Source organism: Chiloscyllium plagiosum, unplaced genomic scaffold (assembly GCF_037043375.1).
Source record: "Chiloscyllium plagiosum isolate Xiang-an unplaced genomic scaffold, Cpla_swu_hap1 HiC_scaffold_32, whole genome shotgun sequence".
NCBI lineage: Eukaryota > Metazoa > Chordata > Chondrichthyes > Orectolobiformes > Hemiscylliidae > Chiloscyllium > Chiloscyllium plagiosum.
This window is the reverse complement of record NW_028270170.1, coordinates 16792115-16816588: the sequence shown is the minus strand read 5'-3', so window position 1 is coordinate 16816588 and position 24474 is coordinate 16792115. Positions and strand designations below refer to the sequence as shown.

General features: G+C 41.1%; 1 protein-coding gene across 1 annotated transcript in view; it reads left to right on the top strand.

Annotated features, from left to right (window-relative positions):
- ghdc (GH3 domain containing) overlaps window positions 1–7087 on the top strand; it is a 37323-nt gene extending 30236 nt beyond the window's left edge. The window contains exons 6-9 of the mRNA XM_043674973.2: window positions 98–169; window positions 276–409; window positions 5424–5512; window positions 6253–7087. Of these exons, the coding sequence (XP_043530908.2) occupies window positions 98–169; window positions 276–409; window positions 5424–5512; window positions 6253–6474 (517 nt within the window). The 3' untranslated portion in view covers window positions 6475–7087. The remainder of the gene's footprint in view (window positions 1–97; window positions 170–275; window positions 410–5423; window positions 5513–6252) is intronic.
- The last annotated feature ends 17387 nt before the right edge of the window (window positions 7088–24474 follow it).

The window sequence follows — 24474 nt, the reverse complement described above, 5'->3', positions numbered from 1 at the left end:
TTTAAATAAAACTGAAATTCAAAACTGAACTTCAACACGTTCCTGTTCTTTCATGTGATGCCCATGTATGCATGTGATGTACTTTGATTTGTTTCAGATATCGGATGGGGGATATCATCAAAGTAGTGGGTTTTCACAATCAGTGCCCAGTCATTGAATTTAAATACAGGTGCTTAGCTTAATTTTTAAAATCATTATCATCTATTTATTTTGTTCCCTGCACATTATTTTCCTGAATTTCTAAACCTGGGCATTTGTTCCTTTCGCATTGTCAGATGGGGCCAGTTGTTAAATGTCAGAGGAGAGAAAATCCTGGAGGAAGCCTTCTATCGAACACTACTGCGGGCTGTTAGCCTGTGGCCTGGGGCAGTGCTCCTTGATTACTGTTGTGTAGAGAGTGGCCTTTTAGGTAAGAAAATGCCAAATTACCTCCTTGGTATCTGCTGCAACTAAAGTGCTGGAGTCACAGTTGAATTGAGAGGTTGTACCATCTGTCTAACTTTATAAATCTGCCTCCTGTCTGAAACTCTGGGTCTTAAGAACATAACTAGGAGCAGGTATAGACAATTCAGCCCCTCCAGCATGCTCCTCCATTCAATGCAATCATGGCTGATCTCATCTTGGCCTCACCTTCACTTTCCTGCCCACTCTTGATAATCCTTTGAAATTTTTCAGGGTCTTGCTTAATTCGTGATGTTATCCCTTAGCATTTGATGGCAAGCTAAGTTTATTTTTGAAGAGATTTGAGAAGGAACTTGGCTATTACAGTCTGTTCACTCTTTAACCTTTGACACCAGGGGACAAACCCACCCAAACGGAGTGAAAGAAAGATGAGCATCTTTCTCTGACAGATCTCGTGCTATAAAGCTAGTGAGATTTGGCCAGCTCCTGTAGGTCACTGCCCAGTATTGCCAGGGGTAATGTAATATTCAATGGCCGTTGATCAGTCTGGGGTATGCATTGGAAATTTTACTAGTACGGTAAGAGGTAACCTGTGATGTTGTGGGTATGGCACATTGTTTGCTTAGAAGACAAAACTTAACGCAAAGGCAAAATACAGCAGCTACTGGAAATCTGAAATATAAACAGAAACTGATGGAAATGATGAAGGTCAGGCAACAGCTGTGGAAAGAGAAAGAGAGTTAATGGTTCAGGTTCGTGATCTCTCACCAAAACATATTGACTCCATGTCTGCACTGGGAGAAAGTGAGGACTGCAGATGCTGGAGATCAGAACTGAAAATGTGTTGTTGGAAAAGCGCAGCAGGTCAGGCAGCATCCAAGGAGCAGGAGAATCGACGTTTCGGGCAGACTCCTGAAGAAGGGCTCATGTCCGAAACGTCGATTCTCCTGCTCCTTGGATGCTGCCTGACCTGCTCCGCTTTTCCAGCAACACATTTTCAGCTCCATGTCTGCACTGTCCTGTAATTGACCTGGGACTGCCCTGGCACTGAAGCTTATTGGCAAATGAACTAGAATGGTCCACTGCCCAGCACTGAACGTTCTTCACCTTTGATGAGCATAAACCAATTCATCATAAAGTGGTCATTGGTTTGATAAGTCCCTTATTTCAAGCTGTGCATATAATGTGAGTCTTACCAGACAGCAGGAGGTTGAGCTTCCATCTGAAGATGATGGGAGCACTGCAATGCTTATGCGATGGCCCATCAACCACTTGTGTGAAGTTGCGGTGGTTCTGAGGTACAATTTGCATGAAAGGTTCTCATTGTGGCTAATAACTGAGACCACGTTGTCTCCAGCAGTGCATCTTTATCATATGCAAGTCTATCTTGTCTTGCTCCAACTGTCTGTTATCTGGGAATGAGAGTATGGCTTGTCATTCACTTTTTATTACTATTCAATTTGATGGGTTATTCGATTGTACTGAACTTGAATGTTTCTGGAAAGTGTTACAGTTTGTCAAAGTTTTACATCTCTCATTAGGACATTTGCAAGAATAAAGGCCAACAACTTTCTCTTTTACAATGCATGAGATGAGAGTGCTAGTCATTGGCAGAGGCCTCTGATTGGTTAAAGTATCAGTTAGATTTACACACGTTGCACTTGTTTTAACTTACAACATAGGTGTCAGTCATTCACTGATTTGTTCTTATGGCAGTGCCTTGACCAAACAGAGTCAACCTGCCTGATTTAAATTTAAGCTAAGCTTGGCACTTACCTGTCAGAAATCATTCTCCAAAACAATGTCTCTACCAGAGCTCTACTTTGTCAACCAATTCAGCACAGATGTGAAAAAAAGTCTTTTTTGTTCATTGTTGTTTTTGTGGATTTCCTAATCCATGCAAAGCAAAAAGCTTTGACAAAATCTGACTTTTTTTTCACAATCCAATTTGCACAGCAACATCGAAGAGATTCCAAGATTACATCAAGAAAGGCAAATATTTGGCCATCTTAGTTTGTTGAACGTGGGGCCAAGTCAGACTATCAATATCAAGAGAAGGTCTGTGAGATTCAACCCAAGAGTAACTGACGATAAACCCACTCTTATATTTATACCCCATTCACTGTTGGAACTGCTTGTTTCTCTAAGCAAAACAAATCAAATTAGGTTACATTGTTCAATTAAAATGCAGCAGATGGGACTGGAAAGATGCAGTGGCAGAAGTAAGGCTGTGAAGGTGCTGAGAAGGAATTTGTGGTTAGTTCTGTCATTCATACTTCAAGCATTGATTTAGATGTGTGTTAGTGGCATTCATGTCAATGCTGACTGCATCAGTCACCCTCCAATTCCCCCTGAGTAAAGTACCACCCTAACTCTGACGCTAGTGTCTAAATCAGGCACTGTCCGAAGGCCCCAATTCTTGTCCTGTGTGGATATAGCTCTTATCGATATGATGAAGGACACTGTTTTCTTTCCTATGACAGGGATTACCAGATTTCTGAACCTGGACCCTGAAAATCAGTGAGTTGCATATGGCTGCAGCTTATGAGAGCCTCTTTCTGTTTACAAGCACAAGGGTCTGCATAGTGTGAATGAAACGTTCATGGACCACAACACCAGCAACAACTTGTGTCTATATAGCGTTCTAATGAAATAAGTTGGTCCAAAGTGTTTCGTAGGAGAGAAAGAGAGAGAAAGAAATATCTCAAGAAAGAGAGAGAGAAATCCCAGAGAGGAGAAATAAAATTGCAGAGAAAGAGAGAGAGAGAGAGAGAGAGAGATAGGAAAAAAGAAGAGAGAGAGAGAGAACAAGAGAGAACGAAACAGACAAAGAAAATTCCCTGGGCAGAATATATAGAGAGAGAGAGTGTGAGGAATGTCAGCAAACAAAGTTTGGTGCTGATCCATAGAAAATGGTATGGTCACTGACCAATCTTTTGATCAAAGAAGTCAAGTTTTAAGGGGCCCATTTAAATATGCAAAAGAGGCATAGATGATTAAGGAGGGAATTCTGGAATTTAGGATTTTGGCAACATAAGACATAACACCAATGATGAAGATTAGGCGAACGTCTGAGACTAGAATTGTAGAGTTGCAGATAGCAAGGGGTGTTGTTGGAGAGATTCCTGGTTAGAAATGGTGCCTGAAACTCAAGAAATGCTGGGCAGTCTTGAACTCCGTCCTGGAAGATTGTAGACCCAGCCAACTTCCACGCAAACAGACCACTTCACCACAAGGTCACAGGACAACCACAAACCAGCAAATTTCTAACATCCTGCAGGGAACAGTGCATAGATTGTCTCAGACTCATGTAGCCCTTTTTCAGGCTTTTCATATAGACTATTAATACTGGGCCCCAGAAACAATACACTGAAGTCAGCGTTTGCTTTTGATGTGGTGTGTTCAAACACTTGAGTGCACGATCCAGATATATTCAAGTTTATTTCTAACTTTCTACATTTTAATCGTGCTTTCTTAAAAATCATTAAACATGCCACTTCTCAGCCCATTAGCGCATTACAACAGGATCTTGATCAGATGGGCCAATGGGCTGAGGAGTGGCAGATGGAGTTTAATTCAGATAATTGCAAGGTGCTGCATTTTGGGAAAGCAAATCTTAGCAGGACTTATACACTTAATGGTAAGTTCCTTGGGAGTGTTGCTGAACAAAGAGACCTTGGGGTGCAGGTTCATAGCTCCTTGAAAGTGGAGTCATAGGTAGATAGGATAGTGAAGAAGGCGTTTGGTGTGCTTTCCTTTATTGGTCAGAGTATTGAGTACAGGAGTTGGGAGGTCATGTTGCAACTGTACGGGACATTGGTTAGGCCACTGTTGGAATATTGCGTACAATTCTGGTCTCCTTCCTATCAAAGATGTGGTGAAACTTGAAAGGGTTCAGAAATGATTTACAAGGATGTTGCCAGGTTGGAGGATTTGAGCTATAGGGAGAGGCTGAACAGGCTGGGGCTGTTTTCCCTGGAGCGTCGGAGGCTGAGGGGTGACCTAATAGAGGTTTACAAAATTATGAGCGGCATGGATAGGGTAAATAAGCAAAGTCTTTTCCCTGGGGTCGGGGAGTCCAGAACTAGAGGGCATAGGTTTCGGGTGAGAGGGGAAAGATATAAAAGAGACGTAAGGGACAACGTTTTCACACAGTAGTACGTGTATGGAATGAGCTGCCAGAGGGAGTGGTGGAGGGTGGTATAATTGCAACATTTAAAGGGCATTTGGATGGGTATATGAATAGGAAAGGTTTGGAGGGATATGGGCCAGGTACTGGCAGGTGGGACTAGATAGGGTTGGGATATCTGGTCGGCATGGATGGGTTGGACCGAGGGGTCTGTTTCCATGCTCTATGACTGATTTTAGAATGCTTTGGCTGTATATACTCACTACTGTCAACAGGATCCTTGTAAAAAAAAATTAATGTATTTGTCAACATAATACATATGCCCAGCATTGCCTCCTCTGCCGACATCACCAGAAGTAAATTAACTGATCACTAATCTCATCTGGTACCTATGGGACCTTGCTATGTGTAAATTAACTGTTAATGTCTGATCACATGGCAATGATTGCACTCCAACATTAATTAATATGTTGCAAATTACTTTGGGATAACCTGGAGACCTGATAAAGCTCTTTATAATTGCATGCATTCTCTTTCCTTCCATGTACCAATACATTCCTCTGGCTAAGTACTGTGTGAAACACTAAATTAGTGTATACAGCTACTTCTTTATTGAGGGAGAATTAATATTACTGAATATGTTGATAAACTTTGGCGATTCAATGGCGGTGTCCCCCAATAAGAAATCAATAAGTAGAGTCTGGAACTCCCATGAGCTGCATTTATGGACATAACTGAACAAAGAGAAACCTGAAAAAAATTACTGTAAAATTGGGCAGTCTGATTTTCCTTTATAGTTCTTTACTATCTCTTGTAGAATGAAGTGTTGCAACACTGGGCAATGCTAACCTGCGCCACCTATGTTGTGGATAATTGAAATTTCTTCTTGCAGGACCATTTTGTGGCAGCTCTGATCCTCACTATGAGGTTTTTGTTGAAATAAAAGGTGTCAGAAACTTATCAGAGGATCAGCGTTACAAGGTGAGAGGCCACTTCTTATTGTCCTTTTAAGAAAGGGTTAATGCTTATTTAAAGTTGATGTTGTTTTTCCTTCCTTTTGGGAATTATTAGGATGTTAAGGTGTGATGATAACCTTTGTCAATGTAGAAATCAGAAGTCACACAACACCAGGTTATAGTCTACCAGCTTTAGTTGAAATCATAAGCTTTTGGAACTCCAAAAGCTTGTGATTTCAACTAAACCTGTTGGACTATAACCTGGTGTTGTGTGACTTCTGACTTTGTCCACCCCAGTCCAACACCGGCACCTCCACAATATAGAAATCAGTAAACCCACATAAACTAAGCGTTTAAACCTGGCACTCTGCTGTTCTGAATAACTTGAAACAAAATCAGATGAAGGACTGGCAACCACCTGATGAAGGAGCGGCGCTCCGCAAGCTAGTGCTTCCAATTAAACCTGTTGGACTATAACCTGGTGTTGTGCGATTTTTAACTCAGATGAAGGAGGTATAGTTAGCTCATTTTATGTGCATTAGAGGAGATGGTGACATAGTCACTGGGTAGATTCAAAATCACAGCTGGTGGAATTTAAATTCTGTTCTTAACACAATTAATGACAAATCTGGTATAGAAAGTTTGTCTTGAGTGGTGACTGTGAAATGATCCTCAATTGTGGTAGAAATCCACCTGTTTCATCATTCTGCACAGTAACTTTTTTCCAGTATCACCTTAATGGCATTTTCTTTCCTATCTCATTAGCTGGATCAATGCCTTCAGGAGGATTCAGAGCTGTACCAGTCATTTCGACGCAAGGGTAGCATTGGACCAGTGAGAGTTCATATTGTGGCACCCGGCAGCTTCAAAGAGTTGATGGATTTTATCATTGCAAATGTAGGTGCTTCCTGCAATCAGTTCAATATGCATCGCATTCTGAGGAAAAAAGAATTTTTAGACTTTATTCAAAGAAAAGTAATTTCATAAAGTCTTTGCTCATACGTTATATTTCTCTTAAATTTGGCAGATTATGCATTTTTCCTCCTGAATCATTTCATTTCTTGGGATTAAAAACTCCACCTTTGTGTTGCAAAGAGAGATCACTCCCTGAATTTTACAATGTATTGAGTTCATGCTTCTTGTAGCAATTAACCATTGCATTGGGCAATGATCAAACTGCAGGCACAATAAGCAACCCTAATGGAACAAATAATTCAGAGTTTTGCCAATATTCATTTATTTGCAATACAATATGTAAATATGTGCATATATCCTCTGCACTGAAAATAATGTATTGGTTCTTCTCAAAAGAACTGAACCTCCTGTGTTTTAGCATCTTGTGAGATTGAAACTAAAAGCGAAAATGCTGGAAAATCTCAGCAGGTCTGGCAGCATCTGTAAGGAGAGAAAAGAGCTGATGTTGAGTCTAACTGACCCTTTGTCAAAGCTAAAAGAGATTGTGAGATTGATACTGTTCCCAGGATGTTGCTGAACTAAACCATTTTGAGAGAAATCAATTATTACTGTAAATAATCCCAATTTATTACCTTGTATATTTGAGAGTGCTTTTATCTTCTGCAATAAAACCATTTTGCTTCTACCCTTCCACACACTGTGATTGATTAATTGAATCTACTTTCTCAGTTTGATTTTATAATTCCAGCATTTTACCCATTGCAAACTGCTCAATGCTGTGTTGTCCAGGATTGCTGTAGGACATTGACTTTTCTACAACTGCAGTAAATGCTATTCTGTCGACAACAGACAGCAAGGAGAGTAGTGTAGTGTATGCTGTGCCTGATTCACCATCTCGGAGCATGGATCCAAGTTATTGAAGTGAGAATGACTCACAGCTCTGTAATTCAGACTTGTGATCGTTTGGATGACTGTCAATGCTCAACCACTTGAGCTACTGATCACACCTGTGATTGTCTGGGATCTGTACCAATGTTGTGGTAATGAGTTATTTTTCCAGGGCAGACTGTCATGTGCTTTATGTAGATATACAATTGCAACCTGATACATTGAGTTTGAGTGTTTTAATTTCTAGAGGATAGGTTTGTTTAGCTATTAATCTGGCTCGGCTTGTCTTTTATGGGACAGTACGGTCTAATTCAGCAAAAACCATTCATTCTGGCTATCTATAACTCCTAAGAGTTAATTAGAAGGCAGTTGATATTTTTTCAGGCAGTTGTTACCTTGTTGAGATTTCTGACTTGTGTGTCAGGTGATAAACAGAAAATAACAAGCTTTCTTTTCATAAGGAGAGAACCAGAATCTAATGTATGATATAAAAATGTACACTGGTATTTTGCTGTGACTAAGATTAGGTGATGAAGTCAATTTGATGTTAAGTCTATAATTGAATAAAACTCCTCAGAGTTATTTGCTCTGACATTTTTTAGTATGACTTTTAATATCAGAATGTGCAGGTTGTCTAACTTATGAGCCGTGTTATGAGCCATTTATAATTGCAGGGCGACATTGCTCTACCCATTTCAAATGATTGACTTCCATTGTACCTCATTTTGAAGTGTAACAGCAATCCAGAAATGTGACAGACACAGGCTTTCACAACATGTTTGTTGCTGTGTAATTTTTCATGCTGTTAACAACCTTCTGTTATGGTAATTATGAATAGCCATAACTGTAGACAGGCCTTTCCCGAATGGGTTAGTATCTAGAAGTGATGAGCACCACCCACTATGATATTGCACAGACATGCCGTCAGCCTGAAGCAATCAGTGGAGAGACTTTTTTTGTAAATTCACTCATGGGATCTGGGCATCACTAGCTGGGCATGCATTTATTGCCCATCCTTGGCTGCCCTGGGGAAGGTGGTGGTGAGCTGTCCTCTACCTCCACGTGCTGCAGGTAGACCCACAATGCCCTTAGGAAGAGAATTCCAGGTTTATGAGTTTGAAAGGTTTCTTGGGTGAACAACAACACTAATGGACAAACTCATGTGAACTGTATATCGGGACATTAGGAACAGGAATAAAGCATTCAGTCCATTGAGCCTGCCCTGCTCTTCAATATTATCATGGCTGATCAAAAACCTCAATGCCTTTTCCCCACATGTCCCAAGAATCAGTAATCTGTTAATCTCTACCTTCAACATACTCAAAGACTGAGCTTCCGCAGGCCTCTGTGGTGGAACACTACAAAGGTTCTCATCCCTCGGCAATGATTAAAAAAGTTCTCCTTATCTCAGACATATGCGGATCTCCCCCCTTCTTTTCAAATTGTACCCCCCACCCCTCCCCCAGTTCTCTTCTTCCAAACGGGAGGAAAATCTTACCTGCATTTACGCCATCTATCTTTTTAAGTATTTTTGTTGATTTCAAAAAGATGACCTCTCTCTCTTCAACTCTCAAGGGAATTCTGGGTCCATTTGGCCAATCTCTCTTCATAGGACAGCCCCACCATCCTGGGGACAAGTCTGGTGAACTTTTGTGGCACTCCCTCTACGGTAATTTTATCTTTCCTGTGATATGATGACTAAACCTGCCCTCACTCCTCCAACTGCAGTTAAACCAAGCTCCTGAGTCTGAGATGAGGTGGAAGCTTTTTACTCAGGGTTGCGAACCTTTTGAGTTCTCTAGTGTACAGTAATGCACAAAGCTTTGCTGAATGATACTTGTGAAGAATTATGAGAACCTATCATACCTGATGTGAAAAATCCATATTAGCAATGAAACCAAAGGAGCTGCGAATATTACTGAGGTTTGCTAATGTATTTTACTAGTTAAACATGTTTTAACTATGCTGCTATTTCCTCTAGGCTTGAGGTATTTTTAACTATCCTGCAGTTTATTACTATCAACATAAAATTGTTCCAAGCAAAGCAGTTTTACTAATGGAATATATACAGTAGGTTCTTATTTAACACCTACATTCAGTATGTCTGGAATTCGTCAGAATTTACATGGCCACGTGACTGAGGACAGAAATCCAAAGTTCAAATGTCATTTCAGTAAGATTGAGTTGAATTTACTGTATCCCTAAAATTTGTTCCAGACCTAAGCCTGAAAGATGCTTTAACTTGTTCAGGTTTGAGAATCTAAACCTGAAGAGTTATCGACTATCAACTCAACAACCGCCAGTTCCAATGTGCCACAGCGAGAAACCGTAATGACCTCCTCAGGAGACAGACACGAGGCTATAACCGACAGGGTACTCTTCGTTGTCCAGTACTTCCCGGGAGCCGAAAACCTAACATGTTCTTCGCAGCCTGCAACACATTATCAATGAGGTTGAGCACCTCGCCGAGACCTTCCCTACACCTTTAAACCCCCACCAAACCTCAAACGGATCACTGTTCACTGCAAACTGCCCGGCTTTCAGGACAACACCAAACAACCCTGTCACAGCAGAAGCTGCAAGACGTGTCAAAGTGTTGACATGGATACCATCATTACATGTGGGGACACAACCCACAATGTGTATGTGGCAGGTACTTGTGTGACTTGGCCAACATTGTTTATCTCATACACTGCAGGCAAGGATGCCCTAAGGCATGGTACATTGGCGAGACTAAGCAGAAGCTATGGCAACTGATGAATGGACACTGCGCAACAATCAACAGACAGGAGTGTTCCCTCCCAGTTGGGGAACACTTCAGCAGTCCAGGACTTTCGACCTCGGACCTTCGGGTGACCATCCTCCAAGGCAGACTTCGGGATAGGCAATAACGCAAAGTGGCCGAGCAGAGGCTGATAACCAAGTTCGGTACCCATGTGGATGGCCTCAATCGGGACCTTGGGTTCATGTCCCACTACAGGTGACCCCACTGCACCCTCACACACACACCCAAGCGTGCGCGTGCACACCCACACTCATGCAGACCCTCTGTCATGCACAAGCTCTCATACACTAACACACACACTCACCCCACACACTCACTCACCCACGCACCCTCTCACACTCACACACATATACACTCACAGGTACTCACACACCCCCACACACACACACCCATATGCACACTAACAAGTTTGTGGGATGAATTTGTATTTGCAGAATTACATTTTATTTTGCTCAAAAACTGCATAAATCCATGCAAGATTCTGTATAACCCACTTTAGAAACAGAATCAGTCTGACCTAACATTGAGACACAGGCAGACTTTAACTTCACACCTTCAATGCATTATCTGAGCTGAGATGGCACGTATTGTTGAAAACTATTTTGAGAGTGTAATTTTAAAAAAGTTCTGGGATTACATATGAAGGAACTGAAATTAACATGATTATTCTAAAAGATGAAAGATTTATGCTAAATGTGTTTAATATTGCATTCCATGACACTGCAATCCTGTTGCTATACATTGTGTTGTATGATTCTGCTCCACAACTACCTGAAGAAGCAGTATTTTGAAAGCTGGTGCCTCAAAATAAACCTGTTGAACTATAACCTGGTGTTGTGTGATTTTTAAAAAGTTACAAGTATTGAAATTTTCTAATTCCTTTATATTCCCGGGAGAAGGTCCAGTAAAGTCGTATGGGTGGAATTGAGAAATAAGAAAAGGATGATCAGCTTATTGGGATTGTACTATAGGCCCCCAGTAGTCAGTGGGAAATTGAGGAGATCTCCGATATCTGTAAGAAAAATCGGGTTGTAATGATAAGGGATTTTAACTTTCCAAACATAAACTGGGACTGCCATAGTGTTAAGGGCTTGCATGGAGAGAATTGTTAAGTGTGGAAAGAAAGTTTTTCTGTTCAATATGTGGATGTACCTACTAGAGAAGGAGCAAAACTTGATCTTTTTTTTTGGGAATAAAGCACGGCATGTGACTGAGGTGTCAGTGGGGGAGCACTGCAGGGCAAGTAATTATAATTCTGTTAAAAGTACTTCTGGAAAAGGATAGACCTGATTTAAAAGTTAAAATTCTAAATTGAAGTAAGGCCAATTTTGACGTATTAGGCAGGAACTTTCAAAAGTTGATTGGGGGAGGCTGTTCGCAGGTAAAGGGACAGATGGAAAGTGGAAGGCCTTTAAAAATGAGGTAATGAAAGTTCAGTATGTTCCTGTTAGGGCAAGGCTAGGAGGTGACTGGAATGTTTGATGACTAGAAGAGTTGAGGTTCTGGTTAAGAGAAAGAAGGAGGCATATGTCAGGTATAAACAGCTGGGATTGCATGAACCCCTAGGGGAGTATGGGCAGTAGGAGTATACTTTAGAGGGAAATCAGGAGGGCAAAAAGGGGACATGAGATAGCTCTGGCAAATAGAGCTAAGGAGAATCCAAAGAGATTGTACAAGTGCACTAAGGGCAAAAGAGTAACTAGGGAGAGAATAGGGCTCCTTAAAGGTCAATGATGATGTCTTGGTTTGGAACCACAGAAGATGGATGAGATATGAAACAAACGTTTTGCATCAGTATTTACTGTGGAGAAGGACAGGAAGCCAGGGAACATAGAACATAGAAAAGTACAGCACAGAACAGGCCCACAAAGTTGTGCCGAGGATTATTCCTAATCTAAAATAAAATAACCTAACCTAGGCACCCTTCAATTCACTGCTGTCCAAGTGCATGTCCAGCAGTCACTTAAATGTCTCTAATGACTCTGCTTCCACCATCACAGCTGGCAATGCATTCCATGCATTCACAACTCTCTGTGTAAAGAACCTACCTCTGACGTCCCCTCGATATCTTCCTCCTAATAGCTTAAAACTATGACCCCTCATCCCAGTCAATCCTGCCCTGGGGAAAAGTCTCTGGCTATTGACTCTATCCATGTCTCTCATTACGTTGTATACCTCGATCAGGTCACCTCTCTTCCTCCTCCTCCTCCTCTGCCGAGAGAAAAGTCCAAGCTTAGTCAACCTCTCTTCATAAGACAAGCCTCCAGTCCAGGCAGCATCCTGGTGGACCTTCTTTGTATCCTCTCCAAAGCTTCTGTATCTTTCCTATAATAGGGCGAGCAGAACTGGACACAATATTCCAAGTGTGGAACTTAGGGCAATAAATGGTGAAGTCTTGATAAGTGTCTATATTACAGAAGAGGAGATGCTGGAGGCCTTAAAATGCATAAAGGTAGATAAATCCCTGGGACCTGATCAGGTCTTTCCCAGAGCTTTGTGGAAAGCTAGAGAAGAGATTGCTGGGCCTCTTCCCGAGATACTTGTATCATCAATGCAAATAAGGCACTGGAAGACTGGAGGTTTGTTAATGTTGTGCCATTATTTAAGAAAGGTGGTAGGGGAAAAACTAAGGAACTATAGACTGGTGAGCCTGATGTTGGAAAGGATTCTGAAGGACAGGATTTACATTCTTTTGGAAAGGCAAGGACTGATTCAGGATAGTTAACATGGCTTTATGCATGGGAAATCGTGTCTCATGAACGTGATTGAATGTTTTTGAAAAGTCTCAAAAAAGATTGATGAAGGCATTGTCTATATCGATTTCAGTAAAGAGTTCAACAAGATTCCACATGGTAGACTGGTTAGCAAGGTTAGATCACATGGAAGCCAGTTGGAATTGGCTTTAAGATGGTAGTCAGAGGGTGCTGGTAGAGAGTTGGTTTTTGGACCGGAGGCCTGTGACTAGTGGAGTATCACAAGGCTTGGTGCTGAGTCCACTGCTTTCCATCATTTATATCAATGATTTGGATGTGAATAGAGGATGAACGATGAGTAAGTTTGCAGAGGACACCAACATTATTGGTGTAGTGGACAGTGAAGAAGGTTATCTCAGAGTAGAATGAAACCTTAATCAGACGGGATAATGGGCCGAGAAGTGTCAGATGGAATGCAATTTAGATAAATGTGAGGTGTTGCATTTTGGTAAGGCAAATCATGGCAGGACTCATACAGTTAATGGTAGGGCCCTGGGAAGTGTTGCCCAACAAAGAGACCTTGGGGTGCAAGTGCATAGCTCCTTAAAAATGAAGCTGCAGTTAGACACGGTGGTGAAGAAGGCATTTGGTATGCTTCTGGATGTAGGATTGCTCAAACCTCAACCTGAACTACAAATCTTTTCAAAAATGCTTCCCTTCATTGGTCAGTGCATTGAGTGAATAGGAGTTGAGAAGACATGTTGCGGCTGTGCAGGGCCTTGGCGAGCCACTTTTAGAATACTGCATTCAGTTCTGGTCTCCCTGCTACAGGAAATATGTTGTTAACCTTGAAAGAGGTCAGAAAAGGTTTATAATAATATTGCCAGGGTTGGAGCGTTTGAAAATAGGCTCAGGCTATTTTCTCTGGAGTGTCAGAGACTGGGGGCTGAACTTTTGAGCTTTATAAAATCATGAGGCGCATGGATAGGGTAGCCAGGTCTTTTTTCCTGGGGTAGGGGAGTCAAAGACTAGAGGGCATAGGATTAAGGTGAAAGGGAAAGATGTAAAAGAAACCTGATGGGCAACCTTTTCAGGGTGGTGTGTGTTTGGAACAAGCTTTCAGAGGAGGTGTTGGACGCTGGTCCAATAACAATATTTAAAAGAAATCCGTTTGGGTGTATTAATAGGAAGAGTTTAAAGGGAGAAAGGGACTGGATCAGTACAGAACATCTGATCGGCATGGATGAGTTGGACCATCTGTTTTTGTGCAGTATAACTCTATGGCTAAAAAGTATAATTGATAGTCTACCAGAGAGAGATAGGAAATATTTTTATGAAAGTGGTGATTTTATTGGCTGTTGAGATACATTCCTTTACTGAAGCCTGAAATAACACCAAAGAGTTTCTGTTTTTGTCTAACAGTGTTGTCAGGAGTATTGATAATGAGGTATACTGAGTAAGTGGACAACCTGGTGTGGTCCAGATACGGAATGGACCAGGAATTGATTTCTGACTTGTACTGAGTGATCTGACATTAGATAGGATAATGTTATCCTTCTGCAGAAGAAGATGGTCATGCAGCAAATCCAATCCATCAGGGACACAATAACTTCAGGGGCTACGTTTCTGCTGATGGCTGAGGAGACCAATCTGTGAGAAGCAGGTTCTGTGGATGGGTGGTGCTGTGGATCCTTGTCTTTGATGTTGACATCTGTTGCCAAACCACTACAGTCACTGAACATCATTGTAGCACACAAGCAATGTTTCCCCTCACTTGTCAGTTAGTGTTCCCAAGTCTGGGAAAATCAATGCAAATTATGTCCTAGTTAAAGTGGATCTTTGCCCTATTGGTCTGAACACCTCACCAGACAGCAAATCCTTAAGGATCCAACCAACCTCCAAACTGAGAGCTTTACCTTTGCTTGAGAATGCCAACATACTTGATGACTTGAGTGAAAGTGAAGACTAAACAAGCAGTTCAATTATTCCAGCTTGAAATGTTGAGTGAGGCCAGACTTGGGACTGGCTGTGATATTTATTACAATTGTTAATGTTTAAATATTTTCCTGGCACATTCTTTATGATTGGGAACTTGGCAACACTTTGAATCATCTGCCACTGCTTCAGGGCAGTTTGGAGAACACATTTTAGATGTTTATTTCTCTGTTTAAGGCCATTATTCAGCTGCCAGCACTTGACTGCTGCGATTTCTCACAAGAAGAGCTTAAAGGAAGGCAGTGTACTGCAGGTGCTAGAAATCAGAGACGTTAGCTGGAAGTGCTGATGGCTCTGGCTGTTTAAGGAAATTAAGAGTCCTAAAGAGCAGAAGATGTCAGTTAATTCTCAGTTCAGGTTTCTTGGAGGAGAATTGGGGTTATAAAGTTTCTGATCACCTTTCATCAGAAAAGTTTGATTGCAATGTTGGTGCCCTTGAGCTTTAAAAGGACAGTGCCTCAGTCTTCCATGAGTGGGGAAGAAGAGAGTCTGAGTTGTTCAGAGAGTACTGACTTGTGTCTGTTCTTATGGAAACTGGATACAGCAGAATGCCTTGCTCAGGCACTTTTTCTTTTGATTTGTGCATGGTCTGTGGATGTTGCTGACTGGGCCAGGATTTACTGCTGAGCTCTAATCACCCAGGAGGAAGTGTCAGTGTACTGCCTACTCTTCCCGCTGCAGTCCTTAGCATGTAGAGACACTCACAATGCTGTCAGGATGGAACTTCCAGAGTTTTGACTCAGCGACAGTGAAAGAATATATCTCCAAGTCAGGATGCGAGTGACTTAGAAAGAAACTTGCATCTGGTTATGTTCCAATGCATCTGCTGCCCTTGTCCTCCTAGATAATAGCAGTTGCAGGTTTGGAGGTTTCTGAAGAGCCCTGATGAATCTCTGCAGTGTATCTTGTAGATGGTGCACACTGCTGCTGCAGAGTGTCATTGTGGAGGAACTGAATGTTGAAGATGTTAAATGAGGTGCAGTTAAACAGACTGCTTTGTCCTGGATGGTATCCAGGTTCTTGAGCACAGTTGGAGCTGCACTCCTTCAGCAAATGGACATTACTCCAGCACAATCCTTGCTTGTGCATGGAGATGGTAGGTTTTCAGGAATCAGGATGCAAGTTACTCGCAGCAGAATCTTTAGCCTCTGACCTGCTCTTGGTGCAACAGTATTTTTATGGATGGTCCAGTTCAGTTTCTGGCCAATGGTAACCATCAGAGTGTTAACAGTGGAAGATTCGGTGATGGTAAGGCCATAGAATGTCTTTCTTGTTGGAATTGGTCACTGTTTGGCACAAGTGTGAATACTCTCCAGGTCTTCCTGCATTTGGAAATAGCATGCTTCAGGATCTGAGATGTGAATGGCCCTGAACATTGTGTAATCATCAGCAAATATCACACTTCTGACTTTATGATGGAGGGTATGTTACTGATTAAGCAACTGAATATGATTGGACCGAGGACACTATCCTGTAGAACTTCTGTCGAAGTGCCCTGAAGCTGAGGTGACTGAACGCCAACCATCTTCTTTTGTGCCAGGTGTGACTTCAACTGACGGAATTTTCATCCTGAATCCCATTAATTCCACTTTTGCTCGGACCTCCTTCACACCACACTTGCTCAAATGCTACTTCGATATTAAGGGCATTCAATTTCACTTTCCCTTGTAATGTGGGACTAAGCTGTGCAAAAGCCAAATCAGGCAGAGTTGGCAAATTTTCTTCCAATGATTTGAATTTTGGGGTGGTTTGGCATTTTGTATGGCCATTATTTCTAACAATAATTGAGAAACGTTGATATTTATTGGATTTGATTCCATATTTTGCAAGATTGAAATTTAAAGCACCACATTGTTACACGAACCTAAGTTAGCAAATTAATTATCATCTCATTAAACTGTATTTAAAGCTTTCATAATTAGGTTTGTCTAATGAAAATGTTGATTTGGGAGATAATGTACTTTACTCACCTACTCTACATGTTGCTGAGATTTTAATGCAGCATTTTGCCCAAAGATTAACTGACTGATGTAGTAGCACACAGACATATGTGTCTGGTGCTGTTTTAACACCACTCTATGTAATCCTGTATGAATTAACATTGTATTAATAGTCAGGAATTCAAAGCATGATCGCAGTTTTAACAGTATTGGCTGGCAACACTTTTCTGAAAATTCGAATGCCAGTGAAAATGGCTGTCTTACTTTGTAATGGTTATTAAAACTCAGTAAAAGCAATTGAAGTAATTATTTTAAATAATAGTTTCCCAGCTGAACCTAATGTACAAGACCTTCCCAGTGATTGTTTGTTACCGAAGATATCAGCATCAATCCTCGACATGGACTTTGTTAGCTGACCTCTGACATAGACCTCAGTGTAGGATCAAAGTTTCTGAGTTTCTCTTGGGAACATAGCCTTTCTATTTCTGAGTAATATTCCCGATCATTGCCTACATTTGTATGTGTGTGTCAATTGAGTGAGGCCAGGAATGGGTTCAGCTCTGATAACTCTGACTCCTGATCAAAAAACATCTCTAAGATGGCGATGGACTAAGACTCCATCCATTTCATTTCTTTTTTTTTCTCTCTTTCTCGTGTTTCTTTTTCTTTTCAGCTTCTGTCCTCTGGTGGCATTGGCGATGTCTGGAATGAAAGCCAGAGCGGACTCCTAGCCTCTATTCTCCATTTTTCTAAATTATTTCTGGACTTTTTATTTCTTTATTTTTCTAATTTTTTTCCCCCTAAGAATTTGTACTTAATAATCTGTACCTGGGTACTTTGGTACCTAAGGTTGTGCTGTAAGTGGCGATCCACATGAGTATATGTGACTAAAGCTAATTCATGTAGCTGTTTCTTGTCTATATTCACACGTGCAATGGGGCTCTTTTGGGTGGGTTTTATACACTGCCTATGGAACTAGATCTCAGCAAGTCTTCAACAGCTTCGAGAATGGAGGGAGAAAACTGGTGGTAAGCTACAGAACCTTTTCCACCTACTTTGCCATTGTTAGAATCTGCTTGTTAAATATATCCCTGCTTGCAAAAAGTTTGACATTTTATATAAAGCATCCTAAAAGGCAGGTTTTTTTCAATAACAATAAAAATGACAAGATTTTCAGTTACTGCTTTACCATTCCTCTTTGATTTATTATACAGATTATTTGCACCATCCATTCCACATTAGATATTATGGTTTTAGAGTGCTCTCCTATGTAATCAGATTAACATTATGTAACATCTGCCTGGATGAGTGCATCTCACTCAAGAATATTGATACCATCCAGGATAAAGCAACCCACTGGATTGGCATAATCTCCACAAGCATCCACTCCCTCCGCTCAGTAGCAACAGTGTATACGATTTACAAGAAATTCACCAGGGCTCCTTAGACAGCAATTTCCAAATCCATGACCACTTCCATCTAGAAAGACAAGGATGCCGATATATGGGAAGCACCATGTGCAAGTTTCCATACAAGCCACTAACCATCTGGACTTGAAAATATATTACTATCTATTCAGTGTTGCTGGGTCACAATCAGAACTCCCTCCATAATGGTATTGTGTGTCTACCTGCAGGAAGCTGACTGCAGCGATTGAAGAAGACAGCTCACCATCACCTTCTCAAGGACTGATAGGAATGGGCAATAAAGTTTGGTTCAGCCAGCAATGTCCATGTCCCATGAATGAATTTCAAAAAGTGGATACATCATGCAATATTAGTTTATATGCAATAGAGAAGAAAAGGAATCAAGGAATCAAAAATCACAAGGAGACCATAAAATGGCAAACAAGAAATGGAATTATACAAGACATTGCAGATGCTGGATATTTGAAATAAAAGTGGTGAAAACACTGAGCAGACCTGGCCATATCTGAGAGGGAGAAGCAGTTGATGTTTTGAATCAAATTTGAACCTTCAGAAGAAGGACTTTATGAAAGTAAATGTGCAGAGCTATGGGAATAAAACAAGAGAATATGCCTGATTGGATTGCCAGACAGAAAATCAGCATGGCTTCAATGGGCTGAATGGCCTCTTTTGATGCAGTAATGACTCCAGGATGTGTATCCTCATAGCTTTCAATTCTATTTATTCATTTTTAAAGGAGGAAATTGATATGATGCAAGTGTGTTTGGGGGAGTTGTTCCAACATACTCAGTCAATTTAAAAGCCCTGTATCCTGTGATATATATTTATAAACAAATACACATGCCTACCCTTAGGTACCCTTGACAAGGTGGTGGTGAGCTGCCTTCTTGAAGTTGCAATCGATTTGCTGTAGGTTGACCCATAATGCTGTTAGGGAGATTTCCAGTAACGACAGTAAGCAGCAGTAAAGGAGTGGTGATATATTTCCAAGTCAGGATGGTGGGTGGCTTGGAGGGGAACTTGCAAGTGGTGGTGTTCCCATGTGTCTGCTGCTCATGTCCTTCTTGATGGTAGTGTTTGTGGCTTAGGTGGGATGTTATGTTTGGGTCCTTCTGGCAGATAATAGCAGCTGTCTGCACCAATCTCTTTGCAACAAAACGTTAATGTCCTTTGATATAATATACCCAACTCCCCACATGACAATAAATTGCTTCCATGTGATACCAAGATATTAATGCTATTCTTTGTTTTTAACTGTTGACCACTTCAGTACGAAAGCTCCAACTTTTCTTTGTTTTGATACAATAACACAAAGGATATATACCAAAGAAATAGTTGATACACAATGGTATGATTTTTAACCTGAATAAAATCATCTCACATTTGGCATAATCCCTCATTACATTCTAATCTGACCTGGAGAATAAATAGCCTTCCTAAAGTCATTAGAGAGTAACATGGAAGCACTAATAGGTCATTCAGTCCCTCAAACCTGCTCTACCATTCTAGATTATGGTTGTCTATCCACCTCACCTTCTTGATGAAGGGCTTTTGCCAGAAACATTGATTTTCCTGCTCCTCCGATGCTGCCTGACCTGCTGTGCTTTTCCAGCAGCACTCTAGTCTTGACTCTGATTTCCAGCATCCGCAGTCCTCAGTTTCACCTATCCACCTCAATATCATATTCCATCTTTATTCCCATATCCCTTTCTGTTTTGAGCAGCTAAAGATCTGTCAGTCTGTCTAATCTCAACGACTGAGCCCTCTAGGGTCAACAATTTCAAAGGTCCACAACCCTCAGACCTCAATGACTTGCTTTTTGTTCTGTGTCCTGTAGTTCTAGACCCATAAGCAGGGGAAATATCCTTCCTCCATCTACTCTGATTATCCCTTGAAGCATTTCGTACGTTTCTTTGAGATCACCTTCTATTTTCCAAAACTGCAGATATTACAGGCCAAGTCTCCTCACTCTCTCCTCACGGGATAGACTCACAGCCTGGGTATAAGTCTGGAGAACCTCCACTGCGCTCCCTCTGGGACAAGTACATCCTTCCTTAGGCAAGGGGACCAGAATTCATTCAACACTCCAGGTGCAACCTCTATACTGTTCTGCACAATTGATTAGATTAGATTAGATTCCCTACAGTGTGGAAACAGCCCCTTCAGTCCAACTGATCCACACCGACCCTCCGGAGAGTAACCCACCCAGACCCAATTCCCTCTGACTAATGCACCTATCACTATGGGCAATTTAGCAAGGCCAATTCACCTGGCCTGCACATCTTTGGACTGTGGGAAGAAACCGGCGCACCCGGAGGAAACCCACGCAGACACGGGGAGAATGTGCAAACTCCACACAGACAGTCGCCCGAGGCTGGAATCGAACCTGGGACCCTGGTGCTGTGTAGTAGCAGTTCTAACCACTGAGCAAGACTCTTTCTTATTGAGAGGTTCCAGCATTTTCCCTCCTACAGACAGCAGACTATCAGGTCTCTAGTTCCCAGTTTTATTCCCTCCATTATTTTTGAAATAATGGGGTTAGATTTGCACCTTTCCAATCTTCAGGAATTGTGTCAGAATTAATAGAATTTTGAAAGATGATTACCAATTTATCCACATTTTCTGCAGCCACCTGTTTCAACATTCCAGGGCCATGGTCTCCAACACATGGATCCTGATCGACTGGTTGACTGCAGAGCCTCAGACGATCATCTCAGTGCCTATCTGTGTACGCTGGCTTTGTGCATCATCGTGCCACTGTGTGAGCTCTGCTTCTGGAAGCTGTATGACCAGAGGAAAGTGAAAGCCCTTCACAGGCTTTGTCAACTTGTTGCATCGTGTTTCCATTGGTCCAGATGGACTATCACTGCAGGGTGAATTCAGATTTGTGAGGTCACTGCAAATATATGATGAAGAAATACGCTAGGAACTGATGTGTGAAGTATTACAAAAAAATAGGAGGCTGTTCAGCTCCTATTGGCCATGGGAACTCTTCAAGAGCACTTTAGCTAGTCCCATTGCTCTACCTGTTCTCTCTGGACTGGGAGATTTGTTCCTCGGCTGTGTATCCAAAAGGTGGGTGTGAGATAAAGATGAAATATGGATATTGCTGCTCTGTATCCTATATCTAGGGAAGGCAAGCCAAGCAGGATCCCAGAAATAGGTTGCGACGACAGACGTGACCTCAGTGCATTCACACTTAAAAGCAACAGCAACATTCTGGATGTTCCAGAGGTGGAGATCCTGAGACCAACCTCAGCAGCAAAGTGACGTCAAGGTGGAGCAGTAATGACGTGTAATGAACCCGCACTATTTGAGAAGAAATCAAACATGTGCAACTTTCACACAGAAAGGAAAATGAATTTCTGTTCACAATTGTAAAAGATAGGAGTGTTTGCCTTACATGCATTCAAAATGTATTGATGGGTTTTGAGGGGAATTTGGAATGGCACACATCATGATAAACAGTAAATCAAGGAATAAAGTGTGAAGTGAGCTGATAGACAATATGTGATTGCTCAGTTTCAGCTTCTTTACAGATACAATGTCGAAACTGAACAGGCTGAATTGTGAACTGAAGGGAAAAGACAGAGACGTCGCACGTATGATCAGTGCTGTGAATGTATTTAAATTTAAACTGGGTCTGTGATCCTCCCAATTAAAAACTAAAACACTGCAACAGTTCCTGAGTCTGGAAAAATGTATTGGGAAAAATCAAAGACAAAGAAAAATTGTTACCAGAAAGCTTCTATGCACACCTGAGGAAGTTAGAAGAATTCAACAGGTGATTTCAGGAATTAGATGTGACGGAACAAATTATTTTTTCAATTAGACATTGGTAGGATGAGTATCAAATTCATTCAGGTGTTTGATTTACAGAGTTGATATGAAGATCATAATTATGCATAATAATAGTGAGCTGAATCTAAGACCAAGAGGCAGCAATTTTGGGGGATTCATAAACAGATAAAAGTTCCCGGTCTTATCATCCTGAGCTTTTAAAGTGAAGACTGACTTTGATTCCACCTGCCTCTGTAAGACAGAATTCTCCCAAAGGACGACAATCAAGACCAAGTGTCACATCCACTTTTGATGGACTATATATTACCAGCAGCCTCAAACTACAACCCAGCCTTCAAGGCACCTGCAGATAATGTGCAATCACAGGTATCACATTGAAACTTGGTGATTAGAGAACAAATTAATAATTACACATCCTTGGTTTTAGATTTGTACAGCACTAAGGATACATTGCTTTTCCTCTATTTTCTTCAGGGTATATCCTGGGTTGCACTTAAATTTGAAAAGTGATCTGTGCTCAAAGAATTTGGAGAATATTGCTCTAAGGTTAAAGTCATCGGCTCCTGGGAATTTGTCAACTTTTTACTGCTATTAATTTCTCCACTACAACCGCTTCAGCATTACTGATTTCTTTCAGTTCCATACTCTCACTGGACCCCTGAATCCTGACTATTTCCAGGAAACTTCTGTCTTCGTCTGTGAAGGCAAACATACAGTGTTGGGACTTTTTTCATTGGAGCATAGGAGTTTGAGAGGTGACCTTACAGAAGTTTATAAAGTCATGAGGGGTACAGATAGGGTAAATTGTAGGTGTTTTTTCCATAGGATGGGGAATTTCAAGACTAGTGGGCACGTTTTTAAGGTGAGAGGGGAGAGATTTAAAAAAGATACAAGAGGCAAATTGTTTACATGTGGAATGATTTTCCTAAGGAAGTGGTGGGTGTGGGCACAATGCTTAAAAGACATTTGGATGGGTACATGAATAGGAAAGGCTTGGGGGGATATGGGCAGATGGGACTAGTTTAGTTTGGGAACGTGATCAGCATGGACTGGTTGAACCGAAGGGTCTGTTTCTGTGTTGTCTGACTCTATTTCCTTTTGTAAAATCTCTTGTACTGCCTGGAATGAATCCACTTTTGCCTTTATTTATCTTTCTCTTTTTACATACCTAAAGATTTTTATGTTTTCTTTCTATTTTATATTCATATTCTCCTTTCTCCATCTTTCTCAATTTCTTGGTTCTCAACTGAATTCTAGATATTTCTAAACTTCAGGTTTGCACAATATTTGGAAAGTTTATAAGCCTCCTTCTTTGATGTAATACTTGCCTTATTAGCTATCCTGCTCTTGCTTTTCCTGTCGGGTACTTTTCCCTTTAGGAAATGAATTTAGTTTTTTAAAACTGCCAGGAAACCATTTTACACTTAATATTGCTTAGTGGATATAAGCTTTGATGGATTGTGAAAATCTGAATTACTTCAAATCTTTTTTTGAAATATCTGGAGTTATTCCTTTAAAATAGCTCATTGGAAGAAGTCACTTTGGACTTTGGAGACTTCTCTTTAAACAAGGCTTGCAGTAATTAAAGTGACTAGTGACAACTGCATGCTGTCCTGTAGATCCCTGCGGCAGTTGTTTTGAACAGTGACTGGCTTGGAGAGATGCTTCATCTATCTGGTTCAGTTGGAGAGAGACCAGTTCAGAAGAAGCTGAGTTGGAGGAGAGCCTGCTATGGACAAGATGCCAACTTATGTCTTTATTTTTGAATTGAAACCTTCTCATAACTTCAGGATGAAATCCATTCGCTCTTTTGAAAGTAACATCTCAAAGTCGAACCATCTCAAGACAATTAGCATGGTTTACTTCATTTTGATTTTAGAACAAAGAACAGTACAGGAACAGGTCGTTCGGCCCTCCAAGACTGCACCAACACATGATGCCTTTCTAAATAGAAACCTTTTAACTCTATGCGGTCTGTATCCTTCTATTCCCTGCCTATTTACATATCTACAAGGTGCCTCTACAAGATGAAACAAATTCTCAAGAAATGAGAGTATCTATTTAAGTCCTGCAGTAAATTTCAGTTTTATTTGAGAGATGTGTATTGTTAACTAATTATGCAAACTGCAATTCTCCTATCCTTGCTGTGGATGTCTTAAAAAAAGCACAATGATAAAAATTAGCTAGTTTTAATGAGCGTGACAATACTGTACAAATTACTACCATGACTCCATTAACATCAATCAGTGTATGAGGTAAGAAGAATCACACTAGTCCTTTGGGATCCACCTTTCATCATTTGTGAAACAGATGCAGGGCTGAAGAATGACAGAGAGAGCCTTACTCCCCATTTGTGGTGCTTGGTTCTGCCAATGGAAGTGGGAAAATATTCCATGTGCCAACTCTGACATATTAAGCCTTTTGAGCTCAAATTTCCAAGCATACATAAATGAAGAAAGGAATGCTGTAGATATGCAGAAACAGTTGTTTGAAGGAAGTCACTCCATTGCTCTGAAATGCAAACTGAAATACTCAACCACATG